The following is a 27,874-nucleotide window of genomic DNA, read 5'->3' as shown; positions in this document are numbered from 1 at the left end:
ACGCTGGAGGAATGGATACACTGGCCGGAGGAGGCTAAAGAACCTTTTATAGTGACCACAAGAACTTGAGGTGCCTTAGAATAGCCAAGAGACTGAATCTTCGTCAGGCCAAGTGGGCCCTATTCCTCAGTCGCCTTAACTTCATCCTGTCCTGTAGACCTGGGACCAAGAACGTTAAAACTGACCCATGTCAAGGATGAATGAACCTGCTGTTGGCTCTCAGGCCTCTTGTGCTAATGGTTTCATCTTACCCGAGAGTACTTGCCTGGCTGTTACCATGTTGAAGAGTGAAGTCAGAAACGGCCACCAGAGTCATCCGTACCGGGACTCATGCCCCAAGGATCGCCTGTTAGTTCCTGGCTCCTAAGGTTCTGGAGGTCTGCCGCAAGTCTCGCCTGTAACCTCATCCTGGTCAAAAGCAGACTTTGGAGGTCATCTCATCTCTATTCTGGTGGGGTTCTCTGACCAGGAGATGTCAAAAGATGTGTCTATCTGTCTGGAACATCTCCGAGCTGTCACAACCTCCACCTATTGGGCTTCTATGATCATTACCTATAGGCTCCAAAGGAGCGAACTCGTTGGCTGTCTATCTTCAACTCCCTCGTTAAATGAGAATTCATCCTACATTCCATGTGTCCTGGTCCTCGGTGAAACCCTTTGTTCAGTCCCACTCCAGACCTCAACTTGAATTAAAAATCTGTGCTGGGAGCTTTAATGAGTGATTAAAAAAAAAGTAAAAAACAAAACAACTGGACTTTAATGAGCGATATATTAACAAAACTCTATAAAGTCTGTTGAAATAACTGATTGTTGTAAGGGACTTTCCAAACTTTATCCACCACATTGTGAGAGATTCGTGATCATACAATACACAGTTACTTTGTGTCAGAGATGGTAAAATAGAATATCGAATCATATTATGTACAGTGAGGGAAATAATTATTGCTTGATCAGTAAGATTAGCCCCTTACACAGAAGTGAACAGTCCGTGTATTTATGGTAAAATGATTTAGAAAAACAAAATAGAAACAAATAATCCAGAAAACATGAAATAAAGTCATAGATTTGTTTTGTATTTGTAGAATTTCATGGAGTGAAACAAATTTTTGATCCCTCAAGCAAAAACGATTGTTGGCAAGCACATATGTCGGATGCTTCTGGTAATCACTGTGGGATCAAATATTTATTTTATTTGAATTAAAATTTAATATACAACCCTTATTTGTTTCCATTTTTTAATTTCTGGTAACATGTTCTCAGTTATTGTAACTACACTATGCATACACATAGGTTAAAAAGTACAAGTCAAATTACCCAACTGTATAAGGAAGATCTATATCTGTACATGTTGCACAATTAGGGTGTTGCACATTGAATCATTTACTCAACTAGTGCGCTTAGGGTGACATTATATACCTAATAGTGGGTTGGAGGTAAATGGGTAGTAGAAGGTGCTGAGAGAGCACATAGCAAGCACCTTGATCTGTCTGTTACAGTGAGGTTTTTGAAAATGTTAATTTTATGATTGGGAAAGGTATCTCTATTTTAAAATGTAAATATTAAGTCAATGTTCTAAAATCATGAACAGTATGCACCAAATCAGTTATTTAAACCCCGGCCCCTTCCAATCATATAAATGAGTTCAATGAAAACAATCTCCATTTAAATGTGTTTTAAACGTGTGTTTTAAACATGACTGGACTTCACCCAGCTCAGATCAGTCCAAAGTATCTCCAGGAACTAAACTGCCAACTGTAGATATTACAGAGAAGACTGATACAAATATCTTAGTAGAAACAAAATGGAGAGTAAATCACATTTTCAAAAATGTATTTAACAAATTTCAATAGATTTGGATTTGAAATTGTTACAGTAGGGCAAATTCAAGAAATATGAGACACTTTTTTGAGGTTTTAAAGTTTAATATGCATGTTTAAAACTTGTAGCTCAACTGTTTTGCTACAACCTAGAAGGAAATGTAACACAGCGTTTCGCCTATCCTGGTCAATGTCGGTAGTTGGGAGTTGGCCCCAAATAAACCGGTTCAAATATCAATATATCACATTAAATATGTAATAATGACAATTCATTTTACATGGTTGACACCTCAATAATCCTCCTTTAGGGTAAAGAAAAGACAGTATGCCCAGGCTGTACTAAGCGGTTTGTCAGTCACAGTCATGTATCCGGATGAGCTGCAGAACAATGGGTCTTTTGGTGGCTCACTGGTCTTCTGAGAGGTCTGCCTGTACTTGGTGGAGAGGGGGTTTTGATGAAAAATAACCCATTGTCACTCTCATCCTGCAACTGAGCCAGTGCACTGGAATGAGTTGGATGTCAGCAAGGATACTCTACCATAAAGCATAAAAAGACGTCCCTTTTTTGCCACATGGACAGGTAGGTGTGGCCTTTTGTTGTTCCCACCGCACCGCCCACACTCTGTAAAGATGCAGAATACTTCACTTGCTGTAATGATTTAATCCAAAAGTCTGATTTGTTTAAATTTGTTTTTACCAGCATTTGTTTTTAACTGCATACACAAGTCGTTGAAATAAGTTTAAATGACAGAAAGCTATTGCCATCTTATAAGCCAAAGTTTGATGTTACCTGAGGGCTTTTCCACTCAAAATGTACTTCTCAGAACCTCGTGTTTTTTTCTCTAGTCCCTGGCTATTCACATCTCCTTCATAGAATCAAATGGGACGTTTGCAAAATTATATTCTGTCTCTAAGAGGGTTCTTCTGCAGGATTGTTGGTGCTTCGGCAAACATTGATCTTGGGAAACAAATCACTGTAACAACAAAATCTGTAATGAAATTAGAAAAATGTAACATTTGATCGCTGCAGTATTGTTTTCATCTGTTTCTGGAACAAATGTTAAATTAACAGCGTCTATCCCGATTTCCGTGTATGTGCAGGGTCGAGAAAAAAAGTGGGATTTATGAGACTAACTAGGGCGTACTATTCAGGATAAAACTATAATACCCTTCACAATTTATGTAGCGTCACTCCACACCTTGAGTAAACATGCAACTTCTCTCTTTCTTACCAAAGAGCTTAACAATACTCAATCTAAAAACTCAATTATTTTTAATAGGTATCTTGGAACATCATTTGCAATTTTTTTATTGGATTAACAGACTCAAAATGTCCTTCAGGGTTGGCTGATTGTAATGTATATAAAAAGAAAGAACCGCAAAACAATGCGAGACTCAAAAGAGTAACTAGGCTTAAGTGCCTTGTTTATTAAACAATATATAATAGTGCTGTAGTGTAATTTAAAGAAAACAGAAAATATGAACTGCAGAAAAAGATAAAACTGGGATATGAAAAATCGTGAGAATATTCCAACGTTATGAAATGTTTAGCTCCCTCTCATTACAAAATTCCTCCTACATTGCGGACTCCATTCAAAAAGCACTTCCTTTTTACAAGGCTTGTTTTCTGGGCAAGCTTTCCCTTTTTCCCTTTTTCCCTGGCAATCTGATAGGGCCTGGTTCCAGTCATTGAAACAACATGGGTAAAAAAAAACTTAAAACTGACAGAAAGCCACCCTGGTTCCAGTAAAAAGATGACTTCAGTTCATGTTTGTGGATTTGTGTCAGACGGTTAAATGTGGAAACAATTTATCACACATAATACATGACCCATGATGCTGGTAAAATCGTAAAACAGTTTCACAATAATTGACTAATCACCCTAAAATAACAAATCACAATATGTGTCAAACCACGAAATTCCAATAGGTGTAACAAGTAGGGCTAATTCAAGCTCTTTTTTTAAAAAACACTCCCCTGCCAACAACTCATTTTGACTTATTCTAAAAGGCTTTTTGGAGGGACCTGAAGAAAACCAGTTAAACTGAGCTAAAGTCACAACCTGAGGAAGGCAATTCTTACAACACGGGTCACTATCTGCCCTAAGATAAGAAGTTCAAGTATCAGGATCAGAGATGTATTGATAGATTAGGGCCGTAATATGGGTCCTACTTTGGTCTGCTGTGAGACTGTCTACGATTAAATTGTGACCTCATATCACGATGGAATTAAAGAGATCCTAAATACAACTTGCTGAAATTAGCCCCCTTCTTATTGTGGCTGGGCTCGATCTTAGAGGTATGCTGATAAGGTCCATCATCAAAAGCAATTAGTTCAGGGGGTTTGGACATCTAAAAAGACTTCCTCTGAGGAACAAACCTTCAAAGTTTTACTTGGCATGTTCGCCTGGGGGAAAACTTTGTAGCAGACTCAGAATTAGATGTATTCACCATATCTCCTTTCTGATCATGAACCACCCAGAATGAAGCAGGAAGTGATTTTTCATAGTTTATTATCATAGTGGGCGACCTTAAACTGAAAGGTCCAGCAGGGCAACGAGCCTGAGCCTACCACCAAGTCCACCTCTGATAAAAAAACAAAATGAGGCACTTGATGGCAGGTGTTTCTCAAAGTTATTAGTTTTGAGGGTCAATTACTTTTTCACATGGGTGTTTATTTACCTAATAAATCATTTGAAAACTTTATTTGTGTTATCTTTGTTTTATATTAAAACAATACACAAGTTGTGTTGTAATCGAATGGTTTTGAATTTATCTGGAATTTATGTTTTTGAGCGTCGGTCCTGTTTTCTGTCTAGTTTCCGGAAACGACTTTCGTTGTAAATGGATGCAGTATAAATGATTGGATTGAGCTTGATCATGACAAACTGTAAATTATTTACTGTACATCCAGTCGACCCTTATTCCATTGCCCAAACGAAATGAACTGAATGTTTAAAAATGCCTCAACCTTGAACTCCAACTGTTTACTGATATTTACTTTGATGCACACGGCAACGAGGCCGTTATCATTTCGCCTTGTCAGTGACAGAGTCTGGAGGGGTCATTCACCTGTTTACAACAGGGCTTTTGAAACTCAAACATTTCAAAATGAATGGAAAAAGAGCCCGGGAACAACAAACACATGACTGTCATCTAGTGGACAAACGTTTAAGATTAAACTAATACAAGGACTCCACTTTTTAGATTTGCCAGTTTTTTTGTGTTTGTTTTGGGAAGTATGGGGAATGATTGCTGCTGACAAAGGGAATTTTGGAGCAGCACTTTAAGCTATACAATCATTCAGGTGGAGCAGCAAAACAGCAGCGAAAGGCATCCGTGAGAAATGAGGATGTTCAGTAACGCATCACTGTTGTTCCTGTAGCTTTTTCTTTGTAATGGAATGATTGTTCAGAGGGAATCCTGTAAAAAACTTGTTGTGACGTGACCAAAGGCTTGTTATTTTCTTTGTTTAGATGCATGTATATTGGACGGGAAACCTCAATAGCCAAAACTGTAATTATTTACTTTAAGCTAAGGTCTGCGATTTTCCCAGAATTTTCCCAGAATGCCTTTTTGAATAACTGCGCATGCTCATGTGCATCGTACCTCACTCTTCTGCTCTTCAGGGGTGAAAAAAAATCTCCCAAATCCACTCTGGCCTTATTTCTTTCTACTGAGGCCTTCCTCTTCTTCTCATAAACATGAACACTGCTCTTCGGTGATTGGTTAGATTTTCTTACAGGCCTGCAGCTCCCACAGAGATTTATTTTTTTAACCTCCTTTTTGTGAATACATAATGTATTGACTACTTTCAGGATGAAAGGATGATTTTACCCAGTATAGTATCCTGTTTCTGAACAGCATTACCAACTATAGCTTGAAGGACCGTCACTGTTAGCGAAAATGAATGAATACTTGCTCATTGCAGAAACAGATACTTTTTAGCAGTACAGCAATTTGCAAAAGTATTAAGCAGCTTAAACTGAAAGTGAACCTTGTCACACATAAACATATTTGTTGTGCATTTGCAATGGGCCCTACTGACTCAGTACCTTGTAAAAAACAAAAAAACGATGGAGGAATATTTCCCCTTTCTTCTTTGGAAAATACCTCAAGTTCAGTCAAATTGGATGAAGAATGATTCCGAACACCCATTTTAAAGTGTTGCCACATATTCCTGCCTGGATTTAGCTTTTTACTGTCTCAAGGTTAGATTTTCAAAACCTAAATTTCCAAATGTTTTCTACATGTGACTAAATGGCCATCCTAGTCCTAAAAAAGAAGGTAACAGCACTTTGCTGCAAAAAAGTAAGTTAACAGAGATATTCTGAATTTGTTGGGTAAAACATTGTCATCTGGTGGCTAGAGATGTCTATTAGGAAACAAAAGACATATATATATATATAAAAAGTGCAACAGAACTCCGTGGGTTGAAGTCATTTACATTATTACCTCACAGCATGTTCTCTCCTATGCATGACTGGATTTTTCTCCAAGTTATTCTGGTTTGTTTCCACTGTCCAAAAACCTGCATGTTGAGATTATTGGAGGTTTTAAAGTGGTTACTCTGCATGTCAAACATTAAGTGGCGGGCTAAAAATAGGCAGCGGTCAGCATTAACCTGAATAATAATCTTTTATTGTATGGCAATCACAAAGCAGGAGATTACCTTCTCTTATCATCTTATTTATAAACATCAAATGCATTAACTAATGCGCAACACAGCATTTAGTGTATGCTGAGTTTTGATCTGAGTTTTTTTTTTTTTTTGCACCAGAGTGCACCAAATAAAGAAGCTGTGTTGCTGCAATCGGAGGGAATCCTGCAGCGTTGCCAGCAGTGTTATCAGTGTCTGGAGTTCACTGAGTGATAGAGGAAGGCAACAGCACTGAGGAGGAGCTACAATAATGCACCGCTGATGGTTTGAATGACCCTGACTGGGTCTGCCGTGCCTTTGGCCTTGCCTCAACTCCATCACTGGCATGGTCAGTTAAGACAAGACGATGTCAAAGACTAAAGCGCTGCAATTCTGCAAACAAAGCGTTGATGTTTTGCACACTCAGATCACATTTTAGAAGGTGGACTGTGACGCCTTGAAGGAAAACCTCAGCAGCATGTATACAAATTACATGAAACTGCTAAATTAATGCATTAAAAAAAGTATCTATAAACAACAAAATTGTGCATTATAACAAGTCATTTCTAAGTAATATGATTTAGTCTTCATTTTGTTAATGATTTCTCCTAAGATGCCATTAGATTTTCTCCTGCCTTCTGACCACTCTGTAGTCTCCACTCACAGCGAGCTGCCTCATTGAAATGTGGGAGGCCCAGGCTGAGGAAAGTTGTTGACATCCTCCTCAAGGCTTTTCATCTTAGTTGCTTCAGCGTTGTCCAGCCTTAGCTAAACTGGCACGGGACGCACTCGGCCTCAGGGTAGGAGAGGCTCGGCTGAGAAACTGGGAGGGAAAAAAAAAATAAATAAAAGTGAACAAATGCGATGGGACTGCCACCACTCACAGGCTGCCTGTGGGATACTCCCTCACAGCCTGGTGAGGGTGCTTTAATGATAGCATTGGGAGAGGATGAGAGAGGAGGAGTCCAAGCACTAAGTTGATTTTTTTTTCTTCCTTTCTTTCTTTTTGCTTTGGTGTCTTATGTCACTCTTTACTGTGAGGGGTAGAGGAACGGAGGGTGAAGGGGGGGGGCAACCAAATCACAGGCTGGAGCTTGATTTGTTACATAAACATGGACCTCCACAGCCCCCAGTCTGCTCACATCAAATTTGTTCTGTAAATACATGTGGATGAAACTCTTGGGATGACATTGGTGGTGGCCAAGGAGAGTTGTCGAGATGTTCACTCTGCAGTGCTGCATCCCTTCACCTCGCAGCTCACAGAAACCTCTCAGGGCAAGGCTGTATGGAAATACAGCCATTACAAAAAGAATTGCATGCTCTGTCTCATAACATTTAGCTATGTCATCTACCCAAAAACAATGAAAAATAAAATCTGTGTACATTTAATGTTAAAAGGAAATATATTGTAATGTATTATTAAAAGCAACACTAACCTTATGAATATTAACCATCATTTTTGGCTATCACGTGACGACAGTCCTTGTAACAGGAGCAATGTCAAATGATGTCTTGCAGGGGAACACTGTTATATTTTCCTGGCTACAGGCTGGCCAATCAATATTTATCAGCACCAACAACAGTTTCCCAAAGCTAAAGCAGCCTGACTCGTCCGAGGACAAAGGGACATATCTATTTTTTTTTTAAGTTAAACATTTGCTGGGGCGGTGTGATGCGCTATGACATATGTGTAAAATATTTTTGTACTATTACCAGACATATATGAATTTCTTTCAGGAAAACAAACTTTTTTTTTTTTCTTATTACCAAATTTCAGAGTGTTCTCAAGCCCCACTTTATTATAACATGTGGCTACAGAACAGATTTTCACAGGCACTCAAAGTATTAAACAATTTTGACCCTAAAAAACAACAATGAATGAATGTTAAAGAATACACCCAGAAATATGCATAGTTTGTTGGAAAAAATACAACATGTTATATTTTAGATAAATCACCAATGCCACATCTCTGCTTGCTTTAGTAAAGCCACCCAATAACCTAAGAAAAGGTAGTTTATCTTAAATGAAGCACAATAATAAGCCCTGAGAGGCAGCTGTTCACATTGACATACATGCATGTTCTCCCAGTTCTCCATTGTATAAAAGACACTGGAGAACAACACAGATACTAAATGTTGTGTGACATCATACCAGATTCCATCTATAAAGATGCCTGTAGTTCTTCACATCACTATTTTTTTTAGTTATTTCTATGAAAAATAATGAATTCTTTTACTCAAATCATCATTGCACAAAAGCGCCCTTACTACCTCATTATTTATCTGTGACTCATGAAGGACAACTAGTTCATACAAACTTTTAAATGTTCATTCTTTTTAATCTTTTGAACGCTATAATGAAGAAAAAAAAGAAAGAAAAAGAAAGCTGTAACCCTTGCTCACTGTTTGGTTGTCTTTACTATGTGTACTCTTAACCGGAGTGGCCAACAAGAAATTTCGCCACACTACCACACGGTTACAATAAAGAATCTTTGAATCTTATTGCTCATTTATAGCAGTCTCAAAGTTTCATAATAATAACAACACTTAAAGCTATAGTTGTTAATACTGTTCAGAAACACTTTTTGTTGTACTGGGTGAAATGGTCCTTCCATCTTGACAGTAGTGAATACATTATGTATTCACAAAAAGGAGGTTCAAAAATTAGATTTCTTTGAGAGCTACATGTCTGTAAAACGTCTGACCAATCTTGTCATTCGGTCCAAATGGCAGGGATTTGAACAGAGTTTTGGTCCAGCTCTCACCTTCCTCTGTCCCTCAAGTTCTGGAGGTACCACCTTATCTATTGGTTGTCCTATATGCCAATCATTCTGATGTGCTCATGATATACCTGTGTAGGTGCACGTTCCTGGTTAGTTTCCGTTTGCTGGCTGCACATGTGCACTTCAAGGCAAGGCAAGGCAAATATATTTATATAGCACAATTCAGTACAGGGACAATGCAAAGTGCTTTACATGATTAAAATATAGCAAATTAAAACAGAATAAAAGCAAGTAGGAATAAAATGTAGATAAAAATTAGAACAAAGAAGTGGTGATTCAGGTAACTAGAACAGTTGAAGGCAATCCTAAACAAATGTGTTTTTAATCTTGATTTCAAGGAACTCAGGCTTTCTGCACCTTTACAGATAAGTGGAGCATAGGAACTAAATGCTGCTTCTCCACGTTTAGTTCTGGTTCTAGGTATGCAGAGTAGGCTGGAGCCAGAAGACCTTAGTGGTCTGGATGGTTGATACACCGATAACAAGTCTGTTATGTATTTAGGTGCTAAGCCATTCAGGGATTTATAGACTAACAGAAGTATTTTAAAGTCTATTCTCTGAGATACAGAGAGCCAGTGTAAGGACTTTAGAACTGGGGTTAAGTGCTCTACTTTCTTAGTCTTAGTGAGGACGAAGGCAGCAGCGTTCTAGATCAACTGCAGCTGTCAGATCCACTTTTTAGGCAGACCTGTGAAAACACCGTTGCAGTAATCTATTCGACTAAAAATAAACGCATGGATTAGTTTTTCCAGATCCTGCTGAGACATTAGTCCTTTAATCCTGGAAATGTTCCTCAGGTGATAGAAAGCCGACCTTGTAATTGTCTTTAGATGCTTTTGGAGGTTCAGGTCTGAGTCCATCACTACACCCAGATTTCGGGCCTGATTAGTGGTTTTTAGCTGAAGCAGCTGAAGCTGTGTGCTAACTTTTGATCTCTCCTCTATTGGTCCAAATGTTATTACTTGTGTTTTGTTTTTATTTTCAAGCGTTTATGTATCCGGTTAGCTTTAGTTAGCTTTGTGTTAGCTGTTCATTGTACCCCGCTGCTCTCAATGTATAGTGTGAAATTAGCAGAGAGTCGAAACAAGCAAACCTCGTATAAGTAAATGAGAAGAAGAGGAAGTCCTCCATAGAAAGAAATAAGACCTGAGTGAATTTGGGAGATTTTTTCATGCAATCCCCCTGAAGAGCGGAAGAGCAGGTGAGACGGTCTTGTGCATGCACGGCTGTTCAAAAAGGGACTTGGGGAAACTTCCAGAAAAATTGCTGAAAACCTTAAATGGATGACATATAGTAAACCTAAAGGAAATACATATAAAAAGTCTACACACCATTGTTAAAATGTCAGAATTTTGCAACATGAAAAATAAGCTCAAGCCTAATCTTTAACTTTTCCGCCTTCAGCATGACACATAACCTGCTCAATTCAGTTGCAAAATCAAACAAATGTGTTAAAAAGAAAAAGCACAAAATCTGCAATGGCTTGTTTAATGTGCTGTCTTGATTTCAGCATTTAGTCTTTTATGGTAGGAATCCATCCAAACTTGGCAATATGCAGCTTCTCTGCCTCGCCAAACTTCTCCAAATCTGTCTGACAGTGAGAACATCCCTCGTTCCGATCCTCTTCAGGAGAGCTTTACAGATTTCCCATCAGATTTAATTCAGAATTCTGGCAAATCTTTGCCAGAAGCTTATTTTTCTTTTGATAAAGTGACCCTTGTTGCTTTGCATGCATGCTTGGTCTTACTATAATAAGGAAAAAGAAAATCCCTCTTTATATGCTGCTTTCTCAGAAAAAATTGACTAGTACTTGGAACTGTTTGTGATTTCCTCCACCTTTCCTAAAACTCAGTTCTACGTGAATAAAAGTGAACCCAGAGTGTGATGCTGCCACCTCTCTTATTCACTGTATGCTGTTCCCTTGGTGATGTGCAGTGACTTATTTGTGCTTAACTTATCTTTTAGAAATTGTGGCTTAGACTTTGGTTTTATCAGACTAGGACATATCCTGTGGGAGATTTTAGCCAGGCCTGGATGTTTTCTTTTCACATTTCTTATTTAGACAAAAGACAGCATCGACTCTTTATATCAAGTCATGGAAACTTTGCTTGAGGGGCAGGCATGAAGCATAAATTCTTGAAAAGTGGTTTCTGTATCCTGCAGGTGTTTAAAGACAGCTTTAACCTCTTTGATGTGCTATCAATATCAGTGTGCTTAAAAAAGTGGAACAGGCCTGATCCTTTTAAGGCTCATATATCCATGTCTACTGTATTAAGATGTTCTTTTGACATTTTATTTTATGTGGTAACAAAGCAAAAATAACCAGCACATGGTTCCAGTCAGATTCTGTACTTGTCCATCACTGCATGCTGTGAAATGACTTAAATTGTGACGAAACGTGATTTATCTTGGCATGTCGATGTGCTAACTGAGATTCACAAATGCGAAGAGCAAGTTTTATAGCTGTCAAGGATTATAAACTCAAAATTGTCTAGAAAAACATAAATCTCCACTTCCTAAATATCCTCACAAAGCCATTTTCATCTTTTGTATCATTGGGATTAAAAAAAAAAAAAAAACACGTGCTTGTTGTTGGTCCCTCGGGGTTATCACATGTCAAAACTCCAAAGGCTGTGGTCACTCCAGCATTATTCCCTTTCTCCATTTCTTGCTGCATCTCTTCTCTCAGACGAAGAGGCTAGCCTTGGGGGTGAGGCCCCTGGTCAAAGGGTTCTGCAGGCCCAGATGAATAGCTCTAGGGACTCTATTTAGTTCAAAATCCACTCAAACAGAAGAAGATTTCAATGCAAAGACTTATAGTAATAATATTCGCTGTCAAATGCAGCTTCCTCTCTGTATTTGTAGTCTATAGACATGCAGTGCCTTGTAAAAATATTCACACCAGTTAAACTTTTTCACATTAGAAATAGACACTTCAATACATTTTACTTGTATTTTATGTGATACATCTAAACAAGGCATATAACTGTAAAGTGGAAGCAAAATTATACATGGTTTTAACTTTATTAAGCAGGAATGGTAACTACAATCGACCTCAGTGGAATTTAATCACAGTATAAACGCCACTGTTCTTCGAAGGCTTCTGCGGCAAGGCATATAAATCCTGGAAGAAGCTAAGATCATCGTGGTAACTCTGGAGGAGTTGAAGGAGTTGCAGACATCAACATCCAAGCTGTTGATGCCAATTAGCTTATTTGCTGCATGCAGTCAAGTTCTGAGTTATTCTAATGACCAATTCTATTTTCATTCAGGATGTGTTCAAACAGATACTCATCTTAAAGTTGCAGAACTCTGGCCTATGAGGGACTGGTGTTTAAGATTCCTGCTTCAGGGACTTCAAAAGACTTTATGGTGGAGTGGAGGTTAACGTTGCAGGAAGATATCGGCCCTAAACATTCAACCAGTTACAAAGTAATGGATCGAATGAGCGCACATGTCTGTGCAGCAATGACCCAGGCCATGTCCCGACCCGTATCCAATTAAGAATTTGTGGTAAAACTTAAAAGTCATTAACAGAAACTCTCTCTCCAATTCGACTGAGCTTAAGCTATTTTGCAAAGAAGAATAGAAACGTTTCAGTCTTAAGATGTGTGAAGCTGATAGAGACAGACCCCAAATAATAGGTGGTTCTGCAAAATACTGGCCAAAGGGTGCAGAAATATGTTCCTTTAATCATTAACTTTCACAACCCTATGGTGGTCCTCTTCATATTGACTTATAAAATAACATCCCAATAACACTAAAGGAAAGTAGGTGGTGTAATGTGACAAAATATGAAAGGGCTCAAGGGCCACGACTACATACTTCTACAAGGCACCGTAACACATTTTGTAACTGTTTGAGTTACAGTCTTATTGATGGAAAGTAGATGCAAAGCAGAATTGTTGAGCATTATTCTTTTGCTTTATAACCACATAAATATCAGAGTAAAAAGCTCACCAAGAGGCCACGTGAAAGCAACATTGTAAAACAATCACGGTGACAATGACCAGGCTTGTGTCATTAATGCAAACCAGACACGAAGCCATCTATCTGTCCTGTGTTCAAAAATAATTTCACTTTCCAAAATCTGACAGTGAGTTTTGGCTCAAAGAATAAAGTCATGGGGGAATTACCTTCCAGTTTTAATTTCCCATCAATCATTCCCCCCTCTTCTGCCCTTTGGTGTGCTGTTACTGACTAAAATAAAAACTCACTCTGTGTGTGTCTGAGCGCTTAAGTTGGAAAAGCACCCATGTGAAAAAAACTATATATATATCTATATATATATATTATTTTAGGGAATTGTGCTGCAGCAAAGCAAGGTGACAGATAAAAGTGTAAACCCAAAGTTGGAAAGGACGTGTTGCGGGAATGCAGAGCACCATTCTCTTTCTGTTATCTGGCTATCTGCGGGGATGAAAGATCCAAATATTATGACACTTGACATGACTGAGCGTACCTGCTGGTTACATTTTAGCTGATCTGCGCCGAGGCAAGGTGGCTTATGTCTTGGTGACACTTCTGTCCTCAAAGTCCCCGTCTTTGTCTCCCTAAAGTTGTTTCTTCATAACCGTCACCCAGTGTAAACTCTTATGTAATCGACAGATAACGAAGAGGTTGCAAACGTGCATCTGTGGCAGCTGATCGTGCACGCTTTGTGACTAAAGCATATATAAATTGACGCTAACATATCTAAGGAACCGTTTGTGAGGTCTTAAAAGTACATATCCCTTTTCTCAGAGAGCTATTGTCGTTTATAAATCTTTGGAGGACGATAACGTTAAACTAAGACACAGAAAAGAAAAGAAAAAAACAGAAGCACAGAGAGGATAAAGTAAGAGGAAAAAAGAGAGAGACCGAGAGAGAGAGAGAGAGAGAGAGAGAGAGAGAGAGAGAGAGAGAGAGAGAAACTCATCATCTGTTACAAATGTTGCTCATGAATGTTAAGGGGGGGTTGGACTGTGTTGCAAATAACACGTTTCCTTAGCTGGGTGTTCATTTCAATCTGCAGTACAATATCCTCAAGTCTGAACCCTTGGATGAGGGTCACTTGCCAGAGGAGGATTTCTTTTTTTTTTTTTTTCTTTTTTTTGCATCTCTGTTTTTTTTTTTTTTTTACTTCCTTCTTGGGCAGAAGGTTGGTGTAATAGAAACCAGACACAAGCCAGCATGTGAGGCATCCATCCACTGCGGCGAGACCTCACTTCTTCACAGAGTAGGATAACAGGATTAGAAAGACTTTCTAGTTCAGTAAATTAGATCTCTTGTTTAATTTTTTAGTAAATCTGGATGCTAGTGAGACAAAAAAAAAGCAAATGCATTAAGATGGAAGGTGGCTCAGGCTGTGCAGAAATAAATAGGAAGGGAAAAGGAGGACTCCAGAATGGAAAATCCATGTGCAACTTTTACAGGTGAGTTATTTTAGTTACATTGTGTTTCCTTGTAGAATTACCGTTAACAGATTGTCAACGCTTCTATATTGACACGTGTATTTCTTCTACTATTATACCAAATGATTGCATAGGATCTATGAAATATGCAGAGAAGTTTAAACACACCTTTAAGTGTTTCATTTAAATTCTGATACACAATGAGGGTTTTAAGGATGTAAAATATATCTGGATTAATTACGCAACTTCTAAACCATGTATGGAAGATGTCTCCTCTTCTAGAAGGTCCAGATTTACAAATCTAAATTCTCGTGGCTGTTATTTCTGATTCAAATATGATCATTCAGGTCACAGATCATAATATGGGCATATACAACTTTGTTCAACTTTAAAAAGCATTACTATTATTATAATGTCAGATTTCTTATTTTTACATTTAACTATTTTTATGGAAGTTTTTGCCTCAACCTTTTAATTGAATTTTGTATATTTTAAGTAATTCTAAAATTTTCAATACATTTAATTTACTGTGATACTTTAAATAGAAATACATTTAAAAAATAACGTTAAAAACATTTCAACAAGTCTACTAAAAGATGCAATAGCTAAAACAGGCTTTTATTTCATTCTTACATTTTATTTAAAGCTGACATTTACATGAGTTCCTATGGGCATGTATTTTGTGTTTTCTTTCCATGGATTTTTTTACTTGTTAGCTTCACACTTATAGATTCTTGCTAAACCGTGTGAACTGTATTAACTGTTTCTATGTATAAAGTTTTATCTAGCAGAGCACAGAAACAGAACACAATAAAAGACCTCACTGTAAATACAAAGTAACTGGTCAAAATGCATTTGTCCGGTGATAGTTAGTGGTTAGGTGTAAAAAATCACCCTAAAACAAAATATAGGATTATAGTATAAAAATACCTACATTTAGACAAAAAAAAAAAAAAATACCAAGCAGCATTACAGATAATCAATTTGATTAATAAATTAATAAAAAAATATATATTGATATGTTGATATTGACTGTAAAGTGGGCAGTAATGTTATTCATTAATTTATTTTACTTATATTTTCTCTCTTACTATAATGTTGATTATAAATTATGAACTTTTGCTAAAATGCAGGAATAAATAAAATTTTGATCAACAGAAAAAATAAAAGATCTATATTTGGATACATTGATAAAGCAGTGGAGAGCTGGCCGGTAAACAGTAAAATTACTTTGCTGTTGTTTGTACTTCTTCAACCATTTCTTTGAGGCTGGTTGATGGTATGACAAAAACTCTGAGGTAAATCAAAATGTAAGTATTTTGGCAAAGCCGTGCTGCCGTAGTGCCATTCTGGGGCAGAAAACAGCTGGCTCCATCTACACGTACCCCTCTCCTGCACTGGGAGTGCTGGAAGAGGAGGGGAGGTCTTGTGGTGGAGCAACAAGCCTCCACTGTTCATTCACATGGCTGGGTAGATGGCACATCCCGCAACAGGCAGTACAGTAACAGTGTCAGTCATGAGATCAACGTGGACTCTGTAGTTCAAAAGAAGAGAGTTGCTGAGTGAATGAAAGCGCTAAGCTGTCTCCTCTTCACAGCTCTGATTGCCTCACAGCGTCTGCGTGGCTGTAGGGAGAGTATGACCCTGTGTGATCTTATGTCATCCTTTTTCTCTCTCAAGTGCATAACTAGCAGCACGTCGTGCCAAAGCATAACGACCGAATCACACTTTGATTCAAGAATGGTTTCCACATGGTTACCATTTTATTATCTGTGTTTTGTACATTTGTAAGGGTGTGGTGTTCTTGACTGTGATTCATTCATGACAACGACTTCTAAGTGGTGTGCTTGATTTTAATTTCCTTTTAATCTCTTCTATGCTATTTTGTGTAATTGCCTTCAACTTTATTAAGCATTCGCTTGAAAACAGTCTTCTACAGTACAAAATTCCACCGTTGTGAAAACTAAAATAAGCCATATGTTTGAGATTTTGTTTGGGATGCGATTCAAATAAGAGCAACAACAAAAAAACAACAGAAAGTGTTTTAATTCATGGTTATCTTTGTTTTAATTAAACCAAATATTTTAATGTGTTGCAGATAAAGAATGACTGTGAATAAAATCCTTCTTTTCTATCAGAAGTCTGCACTCCATTAGGGCTGAAAGAGCTTGAAATGATGTATTAATTGATGCAAATCAACTAGTATCATGTAAAAATCAAACGTGAATGCTTGCTGGTTTAGCCTTCTTTGATGCAAAAGTAAATATCTTTGCTTTCTAAGGTGAATATGTTGACATCGTAAACCAGGTATCTGCCGCCTCCAGCTCTGGAGCCGTACTTGGTTCTTCAGGTCCTTCAAAGTGGCTCTTAATAACTTTGGTCGAAAAGCTTTAGAATTTCCACTACTCAAAATGTCTGCAAAAATACAATAAAAGGCAATTTTATATTTTCTCCCTTTCAATGCTGTAATATCTCCAAAGGTGATGCTAAGCACTCTGTAGGCCTAGGGGAGCATTCATTGGGAGCAGGCCTTTGTAACAACCAAACATGTGTTTAATTATTTTTTGATAAACTTAAAGAAATGCAACCACAGGGAAATTTTATACATATTTTAATATTCAGTTTATGAAATTATCATTTATATTTTGTCATTTAAGTGCCCAGCAGGTTTTTGACTGCAACCGTGACTTTCAAGAATAAAATAAAGGGCCCTGGGTCTTGTTTGCTCCATTGCCAGTTTGAAACCCCATTTTATACAATGTAATTTCTGCCATTCTCACTCTTACTTTGTTTCTATTAACACAACTTTTCATATTCACACACTTAAACCATTGGATATCGGTTTATTTTGCACTGTAGACAAGTAATTTCATAAATTATGAAGAAAAATTACCACATGGCTCCTAGAAACTCACTTTTAATTTAGTTAAAATGTGAAATATAATAAATTTTTTGTAATATGCTCTTTAATCATTTATTTTTGGTTCTTTTTTTCTGTCCTTTTTCTGACATTTTATTCTTTTAAGATCTGAACGATTTTGACACAGATCAAACAAAAATAGCTCTGGCAGACATCAATACATGACCTTGCCATCTGGATTAGTGGTTCATTTGGTGGCAAGAGCCGAACATCGAATCTTAAAATAGCATCAGTAACTGACGTTGGATCAAATCAGCCCAATCTCTAATTTGTTGTATTCTGTAAAGCTATGATGGAGGTTTTTCAAAATTCTTTACATTTCTTTAGTTGAAGAAAGAATAGTCAACATTGACAATGAAAACAATTTTCTCCTTTGAGAAAAAAAAAACTGTGATTTAGCAGAAATCCTGACTTCAAAATGTAGGTTAAATTTATAATTCTATCTTTTGTTTTACAGATTGTAGTTAAAAGCCTGTCGGAGCAACATGAGCTGGAGCTTTCTCACACGCCTTCTGGAAGAGATCCACAACCACTCCACATTTGTGGGGAAAGTTTGGCTCACTGTGCTCATCATCTTTCGCATCGTACTCACGGCCGTCGGAGGTGAGTCCATCTACTCCGACGAGCAGACCAAATTCACCTGCAACACCAAGCAGCCGGGCTGCGACAACGTGTGCTACGACGCCTTCGCCCCCCTCTCGCATGTTCGTTTCTGGGTCTTCCAGATAATCATGATCTCCACTCCCTCCATCATGTACATGGGCTACGCCATCCACAAGATAGCCCGATCTTCAGAGGATGAGCACAGAAAGCAGCAAAGAGGCCGCAAGAGGCCGCCTCCTCACACACGATGGAGAGAAAGTCAACCTCTTGAGGGGGTGCTGGAGGAGGAGGAAGATGATGATGCCGAGCCCATGATCTATGAGGATGCACTGGAGGTCCAGGAGGCCAAGGCACATCCTGTGAGCAGCGCTAGCAAGGACCCGCCAAAACACGATGGCCGCAGAAAAATCCTGCAACAAGGCCTGATGAGAATCTATGTTCTCCAGCTCATGTCGCGGGCTATTTTTGAAATTGCTTTCCTAGCCGGACAGTATCTCCTGTATGGATTTCGAGTTAGTCCGTCCTACGTGTGCAACAGGGTACCCTGCCCACACAGAGTGGACTGTTTTATCTCCAGACCCACTGAGAAAACGATCTTCCTCCTCATTATGTACGTGGTGAGCTGTCTCTGTCTCGTGCTAAATGTGTGCGAGATGCTTCACTTGGGGATCGGCACATTTCGGGACACGCTCCACATGAAGAGGAACCGCGGCCGACGTCCCGCGTCCTATGGCTATCCGTTTTCACGCAACATCACAGCCTCACCCCCCGGGTACAACCTTGTGATGAAAACAGACAAACCCAGCAGGATCCCCAACAGCCTCATCCCCCACGAGCAGAACATGGCCAACGTGGCCCAGGAGCAGCAGTGCACCAGCCCCGACGAGAACATCCCCTCCGACCTCGCAAGTCTGCACCGGCACCTAAGGGTGGCGCAGGAGCAGCTAGACATGGCCTTTCAAACCTATCAGACCAAAAACACACAGCAGACCTCCAGAACAAGCAGCCCTGTGTCTGGGGGCACCGTGGCGGAACAAAATCGAGTCAATATGGTCCAAGAGAAGCAAGGAGCGAGGCCAAGATCGGCCACAGACAAGGCGGCGACCATCGTGAAAAATGTAAAGACCTCAGTATGGATATAGAACTTCATCTATTCTAGGGAACTGACATCCAAACTAAAGCATCCTGAACTCCAGAGCAGTAAAGGATGAGGAGATGTAACTACGGACAGCAACAACTTAGATCTGAAGCACACTAATTAGAGACGTAGTAACCTTAAAGGTCTAGTATTTGGAAATAATAAATAAGAACACAAAGATTTAACTCAATATCATGAAACTTTTCCATAGTAGTAGATGTTGGTTATAGTTAACAACACATGCCTGCTTAGCTTAGCATCTTTAATTCCAGCTAAATTTCTTTACAAGCTTTTGATCAAATTTGTCATCACTGAAAGGGATTCAATTGGAGAAACTGAGCTTTGAAATTTGGCGACTGTAGTGAAAAGCAGAAAGTAAATCACGTGAATTGCACTATGAATCTTTTTTTTTTTACATAGACTAGATAGAAAGATGCATGTTTTACTTTTGGATAGATATTTTTGAACATAGAAGCAATTTAAATAGAACTATTTTAGTTATGACAAGATAAGCAGTGAAAACCTTTCTAGGAATCGTTTGCAAAGAGTGATTTTTTTTTTTTTTTTTAGGCACTGTGCGCAAAGCCCTAATCTGTGTGTCATTGTTTCAAAAAAGCTTTCCCCTGTCATATAAAAGCAGTGAATAAATACAAATTGCAACAATTCTTGATACTAAACAGTAATATCCTGTGAGAAGAGACCATCCATTATTTACAGCTGGGAACATTAAACATGAACAGGTACAGGCTATAGTGGAAATCTCATTGTTAGCCATTTAATAAACTCTTATTCTATACTCAAGTCGATTGAGATTTTCATTTTATCCCTGTTGCTAAAATTAATGAGCAATAGGGAATCCTGCCTTCACCCCTTTCAAATTTCAAAGTGCCTCAAGCTCTTAAAGACTTTTTAGTATTCTCTTCATGATTAAACAAATTAATTTGAATTCTCAGGACTTCCTGTTCAGTGGCAAATCTCTGTTTCAATGACTCATTGCCCAAATAGGGGCATGTCTCTTGGAACATAAGTTTTATGATCAAGGCTTAGAAACGAGAAAGAGATGTCCTGTCAGAAAATTTGTTTCTCAGTTCCAACACCCTAGAAAGCTTTAAAAAAAATTATTTATTTGAAAATAATTACATTAAATGTAATTAATCGCAAATAATTTAAACAACCACTGTATACAATGCTAAACAGTTTTCCATAATTGGAAAAGTGTAGTACCAGTGTCAATGCAAAGGATAGGTAGGAACAGAAATAACAGAAATAACTAATGGCAGCATTTTCCAATAACGTTACTTTAATTTACTCACGTAAGGAAAACAATATTCCCACATTCCAAATACCGAAAGGTTTATATTTGTGTATAGTCAGTGGGACTTCAGTGTTTTTTGTCCATTCTTCAGAGAAAGACATAGTATAAAAGTACACAGATTTTTCTTTTTTTGACAAGATAAATAAAGGAGCTGAAGTATTGGCTGTGCAGAATGATTTCTTTTCTCTTTGGTTTTAAGTATCTGCTTTCCACAAATGATGCATGTTGGCATCACATTTGCTCACACATGTGCAAGCCTTAAGGATGGTGCACGTCAACCAGCAGGCAGTGCTGAGACTGAAAAATGTGCCGCTACGCAGAGAAAGAAAATAACTCTAAAAGCAAGCTTTAATAGGCTTTATAACCATTTGTTAGAGCAAACAAGTAGGACCACAGGAAACTGTCTACTTGTAAAAAAAAAAGGTAGTCATATGTAATATTGTTAAAGCATAATCTGTTACAGTGCCGTGTAAAAGTATTCACACCCCTTGGTCCTTTTCACATTTGGTCACAACATACAACCACAAGCTTTAGTGTATCTTATCAGGATTTGACATTGTTTACAAATGTAAAGTGTTTACCTGCAAAGTGGAAGGACAGCAATACAAATATATATATTTTTTTACAAACACAATCTGAAAGGTGTGGCATGCATTTGCATTCAGTCCCTCTGACTCAATATTTTGTAAAAGCAATCCCCCCTTTACAACTGATTAAGTTTTGTGCTATCTTTACCAATTTTAGACATCTACAGACTGAACATTTTACCAAAATAGCTCAGGCCCAAACAGACCGGACAGAGAGTGTCTGTGAACGTCACATATCAAGTCTTAGTTATTACCTTGCCACAGATTCACGATGGGATTCAGGTTTAGACTTTGACAGGACTAATTGAACTCATGAAATGCTTTTGCTTCAACACATAGCTCAAGCTCGGTTCGGCTGGTCAGGCTTTAAAGTCTGTAGACTTTAAAGTCCAAGAGTGAATTGTCAAATTTTCTGCAACATCTTTCTTTGAGGCTCTCTTCCATTAAAAAAAAAACTGTTTTGTTGAATGAACAAGTTGTCCAGTTGGTAAATTGTTCCACCTGAGCTGTAGTCTGTGCAGCTCCTCTACAGTTACCATGGACCTCATGACTGCTTATCTGATTAAGGCTATCCTTGCCCGGCCTGTCAGTTCAATTGCTACTGCCGTTTTCAAATGATGGATTGAGCATTGGCTTTTGAGATGTTCAAATGTTGGAATATTGTTTTAGAATAACTCTGCTTTGAACTTCTCCACAGCTTTCGTCCGGACCTGTTTGTGGCGTTCCTTGGTCTTCATGACGCAGTTTGTTCACCACTGTTCTCTAACAAACCACTGAGGCTCTCACAGAACAGCTGGATTTATATTGAAATCAAATTACAAAAGAATGAACTCTATTTACTAACTAGGTGTCTTCTGATGGCAAATAGGCTAAATTAGGCTGAATATAAATGCACACCAGTCTTTAGATTATTTGTATAAAAATGTTCAGAACCATGTATCCTTTTATTCCACACTTCACAGTGATGCACTTATTTTTTAACATAAAATGAAATAATTGGGCGACTGGCTCAGGCACGCCTGTGTGGGGATGCTTGTGCGCGTGCTGGTGTGTCGGTTTGCTGCTTCTCCGAGTGTATTCTTGCAGCACAGCGTTGCATAGTGCTATTTGTCGAGCTAATTACGGCTAGCGTTAGCAGATGTTGTTTGGGAGGTTTATAGCTGTGCTGATTAATTTTCAAGAGCTTTACTGACATTTATAAGTTGCTCTCAAACATCTGTGTTGTACTGTGTCATGTCGCACTGACCGTTACGCTCATAAAAAATAAGCCTAATGGTCTAATATCGGCGTAACTTTGACGACTTTCAACGTAATGGTCCATTATGCTGAAATGCGCTGGCGAGGATGTTGGGTGAGACTGAGGAAGGGAGAATATTGCTGCGTTCCATTTACCTCGGATGTCAGAACTAGGAGCTGGAAATGGCATAACACCCGAGTTAGCAGTGTTCAAGTTAACCTAACCTAATCCTAACCCTTAAGTCAGAAAAGTCGAGATTCCAATATGGCAATGGTCAGGAAAGCTGCTGTTTTGTTCATAGTACCTCTTACAAACAGCGTTTAAAACTATTAACATGCAAACATGCAAACACCACTTTTAATTGAATCGGTTCAAAGTTGCCGCTGCTACATGTGATATTGATTTTAGACACACTTTTACAACTGTGTATTGCAAAATAAACATGTTAATCACAGCTTATTGCTGTTGATGCGAGGAGCTGTCATATTGGATCTGATAATGAACCTTGAAATATTTCTCTGACTTTCCAAGTGGGAAGTCCGACTTTAGAGTTCCAGTTGATTCTTCCGACTCGGAAGTCAGCATTTCCAAGATTCACAGAAACACTAAATCCAAGGAAATGACAAACACTTACCTAACAGAGAGAAGCTAAAATACACAGGGGATGGACAGCAGGCATATACTAAACAATTAAGCACACAGGAGTAACTAAAAAGGCAAGAATATAGAACATAATGAATAACAGGCAATAGATAAAAGCAAACACAAATAAGAACCAAAACCTAACACCCAATGCTCATGACACTGATGGGTGAAATGTGTGAAAACGCTCAAGGGGTATGAATATTATTTAGCCAATGTATATGCAAGGCTGTCAAACTAATGTAGCAGAACAGAAAACACACTTTACTCTAAAATGTGATCCACAAGCCAATGTATATTATTATTGTGTGCAGAATACAAAACATAGTTTTAGGATCTCTGCATGCAGTTTTCCTTTTGCTTACATTAAATCAACAACCTAGCAAATACAAATCTGTTAAGTTAAGCTCTTGTCGAGCTGGACGATAAATCAATTTCATCAATTAATTTCAATTTATTCAAATGTAATTTATTTATTAAGATTTAATTTTTGGAAAATCTGGATTTTATTTAGCGAATGCACTCATTGGGCTCCCATGAAGAGAATAGCATGCAATGCTGAGTATGTTTAGGAAGATATATTGTTAAAATATTGTAAAGAGGAAACTTTGTTTTACTATAAGAGGAGACACTTTAATTTGATCATTTAGTTAGTTTGAAGTTACACAAGTGAAGTGAGGCCTGTTCTTAGCTAATTGTGTAACAGCAAACACTTTGTTATATTTTTATTGTTAACAACGGCAGGGACGCCATCTTGTTTTATAAGCATGTCTTACAGCTTTTATTTAGTTGCACTTTGAATTCAGGTTGACTCTCAGAGGAAATACTTGAAATAAAAGCAAGTTTTTAAAATTATTTATTTTTGAGAAATGAAAAGGAGAGAGACAAATATCTGCTGTAATTAAATACATATTTATCCATAATTGTTTAAAAGACACGACCGGATACCAAGAGTCTGCTTAGCCTTTTGTTGGTACTGATTGTAGTCTACATGTGACGAACTCCTGTATTCTCCATATGTCTGGACTGAGCATGGTTTCATGACAAAGGCTTTTCTTCCAAACAAAACATCAAGGCTGGATGGAAGTCTCCTGAAACCTTATTAAAGAATGTGCTATGGTCTGATGAAAAACAGTTTAATCTGTTGGCCATATTCATTTATATAGGTTTGGGACGAAAACAACACAACACATCACCTAAAGAACACTACATGCCAAGTGAAAAATGCTAGTTTCAGCATGATGGTCTGGTATTACCTTTATTCAGATGGGACCAAACCTTTCCTCAAGGTGGATGAAATCATGAAAGGTTCATCAATCATCATCAATATTAATGAGCTTTGACACAACGTTTTTAAAGGGCAAATATCGCCCAACCAACATATGGGATGCTTACAGACTAAAACAAAAGAAGCCTAGAGATCTGAACTGAATTAAAAGGTGGCTCAACGAAGTATGGCAGGTAAAATAAGCAATAAATCCCTTAAGATTGTCTGAAATTCACACCAGATGTGCAATGTGTAAACTCAGAAATAATTCACACATAAAAAGAAATCAAACTAATTTAGTCTGTAAATGAATACTATGTTTAATGAAGAGGAATGACACAGGAAGTCATTAATGAACATGTGAAGAAAATAACGGCACAGAAAAAAAGAAGTGTTTAGAAAGCCTTCCTTCTGGTATGCAGTATCCGGTGGTTTAACATTGACTGATGAACTATAAAATGTTTTCTCATTATCAAAGAATTGCAAAGCGTGATACAATTGGTAAAAGCAACAAATCATTCACAAGAAGTATTTCTGTTGCGAAACATGGTGATGGCATTACTTACAGCTCCCTTTCTAAACTTTTTAATGTTCCAGTGAAGATTGTCGGAGCCATAAACCGGAAGTGGAAAGGAAGGATCCATAATCTGGAAGTGGGAAGGAAGTGTCCACATCATTTCACCATAAACCAACCATGGCCAGGTGCCCCTTGCAAGATTTCTGACAGAGGAGTCAAAAGAATAATCAAAAGAATTGTCCAAGAGCCAAGGAGCTCTCACGAAGAGCTTCAGATAGTAGTAATATATTCAACTAGAATGGCCTCTATACACACTAACTGGGCAAAACAAACATTGCCAAAGAAAAAGATTGATGAAGTTTGTTTAAAGTGTGCAGTGGAAGATTTGGAACAGCCAGTAAAATGGTCAGATGAGCATAAAGCTTAACATTTTTGGTACCACTGCACACACCATGTTTGAGGGAAGATTGGTTTGTCACGTCACCCTAAAACCATCATGCCCAAAGTGAAGTTTACAGGTGGGGAAATTATGATGTGGGATATCTTACAGATTACTGTCAGGTATTATACGACTGACTCAAGTACGGATGGAGAAATGTACCAGGACATTCTTTCTGTAGTGAGAATCTGAAGATTAAAATAGTGTGGATCATTAAGTAAGACAATAATCCCAAAGATTCAGCAAAGGAAACTCTTCATTTGTGTGTTCAGTACTAATCCGCATCTTCCGACCTTTTACACATAACTTCATCTGTGGACTAATTTCCATAAACTGCTTTATACGTGTGGATCGTTGGGGTTGTTATCAACATCTGGTGGGAATTTCATGTCAGTAGAAATTTTTTGAAATATATTCACAAGAAAAATTTTTGATTTGTGCAATACTTATTTTACCCACTGGGTATACAGTATATATATATTTGTACTGTCCCTGCAAATTATGGCTTTCACTAAACAGAGGTGGACAAATATCGTCCAATTCATAGTACTTGCACAGAATATATATATATATAATTATTTTGGATATATTTATTTATTCAGCCCTTTTATATTTAACCTACTAATAGATTTGTTTGTTTTTTGTTAAATTGTATATTCTATATGTCACAATAAAAGTGAAAAAGATTCATTGTGGTTTCATTTTTGTGTCAGTGTAGAGCTTTTACAAACACTGTATTTTTGTAAGAAATGTGACTTAAAGTTACAACATTAAATGTTTACCATCCTCATTCTCTTACATATCTGTCTAAAGGGCTGTTCGCCAGCGGTTGTTTGATGACTGGTGTATTACAGTTTACCTCCATTGGTTTGACTCATTTCTTGAAACAGAAATTACATTCTCAAAATAACATGGACACAGCTCCAAACCACATCGCAATTGTTCACAATAGACTAGCATTTCTCATTCATTCCATCAAATTGCAAATGTCTTTTTTCATGTCTCAAGTGTCTCAGAGCATCTTTGCAAATGAGTAAGTATACGTAGCCAACAGATAGCACAGCTAGCCTACATTTAGCAATTTTCCAATTGCTGAAGTTTACAATACCAAGATCTAGTAGATCTTGGTATTCTAAACTGATTAGTTCATTCTCAATCTAATACTCTCTCCCAAATATGTCAGCAGGAGTTTGTTGTATAAGTCATCACATTCACAATAGTCTGCTGAAATTTCAAAATTAGTCAAGGACATAATACCATGAATACCTTATATGTCTCATGAACATTAGATTATTCATGAAAGTAATTGACAGTCAGGTGAAACCAAAACTTTACAAACCAATGGGGAGCTTCATACACCTAAGTATACCAATCAAATGGTATGTGCAGTTAGAAAGGAATTCAGCTTTGACACATAGGTAAACTGTTTTGGGGGAGATTTGGGCTTTTGCAGGTGAACCATGGTGTTGTGCTGCACAATCCAGAGCTTTTGGCAAAAGCACAAAGAGTGTTGAGAACATCTGGTCTGTCTCAAGAAATGAGCCAAAAGCAATTTAGAAGGATCTTTGAAAATTTTGTAGCTCTGGACTATTTATATAGGAAAGGAATTTAGTTTTGAAGCATGCGTGAACACTTTTGGGGGCGATGCTTTCACAAGTGCTTTTTAGGGGTTTGGTGGCCTAGTGGTTATCGCAGTGCGCTTTGAGAAAGTTGCAAGTACTGAGTTCCATCCCCACAGCCCGCGCTCTGGGTTCCTGAGCAAGACCCTTAATCCCAGGTTGCTCCCCGGGCGCCGCATAGTGGTAGCCCACTGCCCCCAAGGGGATGGGTTAATATTCAGAAGTGAATTTCTCCATTGTGAGATCAATGATGTTCAATTAAGTAAGCTGTGGTGTTGATGACTGTTTTGCCAAATGATCTTAGAGTTTTAAGAATGTAATTTCTGTTTTAAGAAATGAACCAAATCAATGAAGAAACATAGCACCCTTTCCTTACCCAGAAACTTAATTCTTTGCTCATGTTGCACAATATACAGTTCCCCTGGAATTCGTCCTTCGAGATCATCGGCAGCGTCTTTTTTTTTACCCGTTTGCAGCAGAATCTAGGGAAAATAAGTCAATGATGTGAATATAATTATCAAAACCACCTTCAAAAATTTTTTATTTTTAAATATAATTTAAGTCACAGGTAAAATAGTTATAGAAGTTATAAGCATTACATCATAACGGTTGCAGATTGTAAGGTTTTGAGCAAGGTATGTGTATAGGCTCCAGCTGGTGTGTTTTTTCCCCTCCATTTGTGAGAGGATAATTTTAAATTACTGTGGAGAAAGGTAAATGTTATGGTGGCTTAGTTGACATTGCTATCTAAAGCAAAGTTTTTTTAAATGAGAAAATTAATTTCAACATCTTTATTATTAAGGAATGAAGTACAAAACAATATAAGAACACACATTTTACAACAGCGGCTAAAACAGAACCTGCTTGATAAGGGAAAAATGGTGAGACCAAACGATATATCTGGCCACATCTTCCAAGGCGTTCATACAGGGGAAAACTGCTCCACTGGCGTAAATGCTG

The 27,874-nt window shown here is 37.9% G+C and overlaps 1 protein-coding gene across 3 annotated transcripts; it reads left to right on the top strand.

The window, feature by feature from the left end:
• The first annotated feature begins 1,777 nt into the window (after nt 1-1,777).
• On the top strand, nt 1,778-25,022 carry cx47.1 (connexin 47.1). Of its 3 annotated transcripts, XM_036138309.1 has the most exons (3): nt 14,199-14,651; nt 18,008-19,271; nt 24,937-25,022. In XM_036138309.1, the coding sequence occupies exons 2-3, from the start codon at nt 18,036-18,038 to the stop codon at nt 24,937-24,939; spliced, it is 1,239 nt and encodes a 412-aa protein (XP_035994202.1). In that variant the 5' UTR covers nt 14,199-14,651; nt 18,008-18,035; the 3' UTR covers nt 24,940-25,022. The 3 variants fall into 3 exon arrangements, with proteins under 3 accessions (XP_035994201.1, XP_035994202.1, XP_035994200.1); XM_036138308.1 differs by lacking the exons at nt 14,199-14,651; nt 24,937-25,022 and adding an exon at nt 1,778-2,397 and having other exon boundaries at nt 18,008-20,081; XM_036138307.1 differs by lacking the exon at nt 24,937-25,022 and having other exon boundaries at nt 18,008-20,081.
• Nucleotides 25,023-27,874: the final 2,852 nt, after the last annotated feature.

Source organism: Fundulus heteroclitus, chromosome 6, assembly GCF_011125445.2.
Source record: "Fundulus heteroclitus isolate FHET01 chromosome 6, MU-UCD_Fhet_4.1, whole genome shotgun sequence".
NCBI classification, from domain to species: domain Eukaryota; kingdom Metazoa; phylum Chordata; class Actinopteri; order Cyprinodontiformes; family Fundulidae; genus Fundulus; species Fundulus heteroclitus.
The sequence above is the reverse complement of the archived record's forward strand: the minus strand, read 5'-3'. Positions and strand labels throughout refer to the sequence as shown.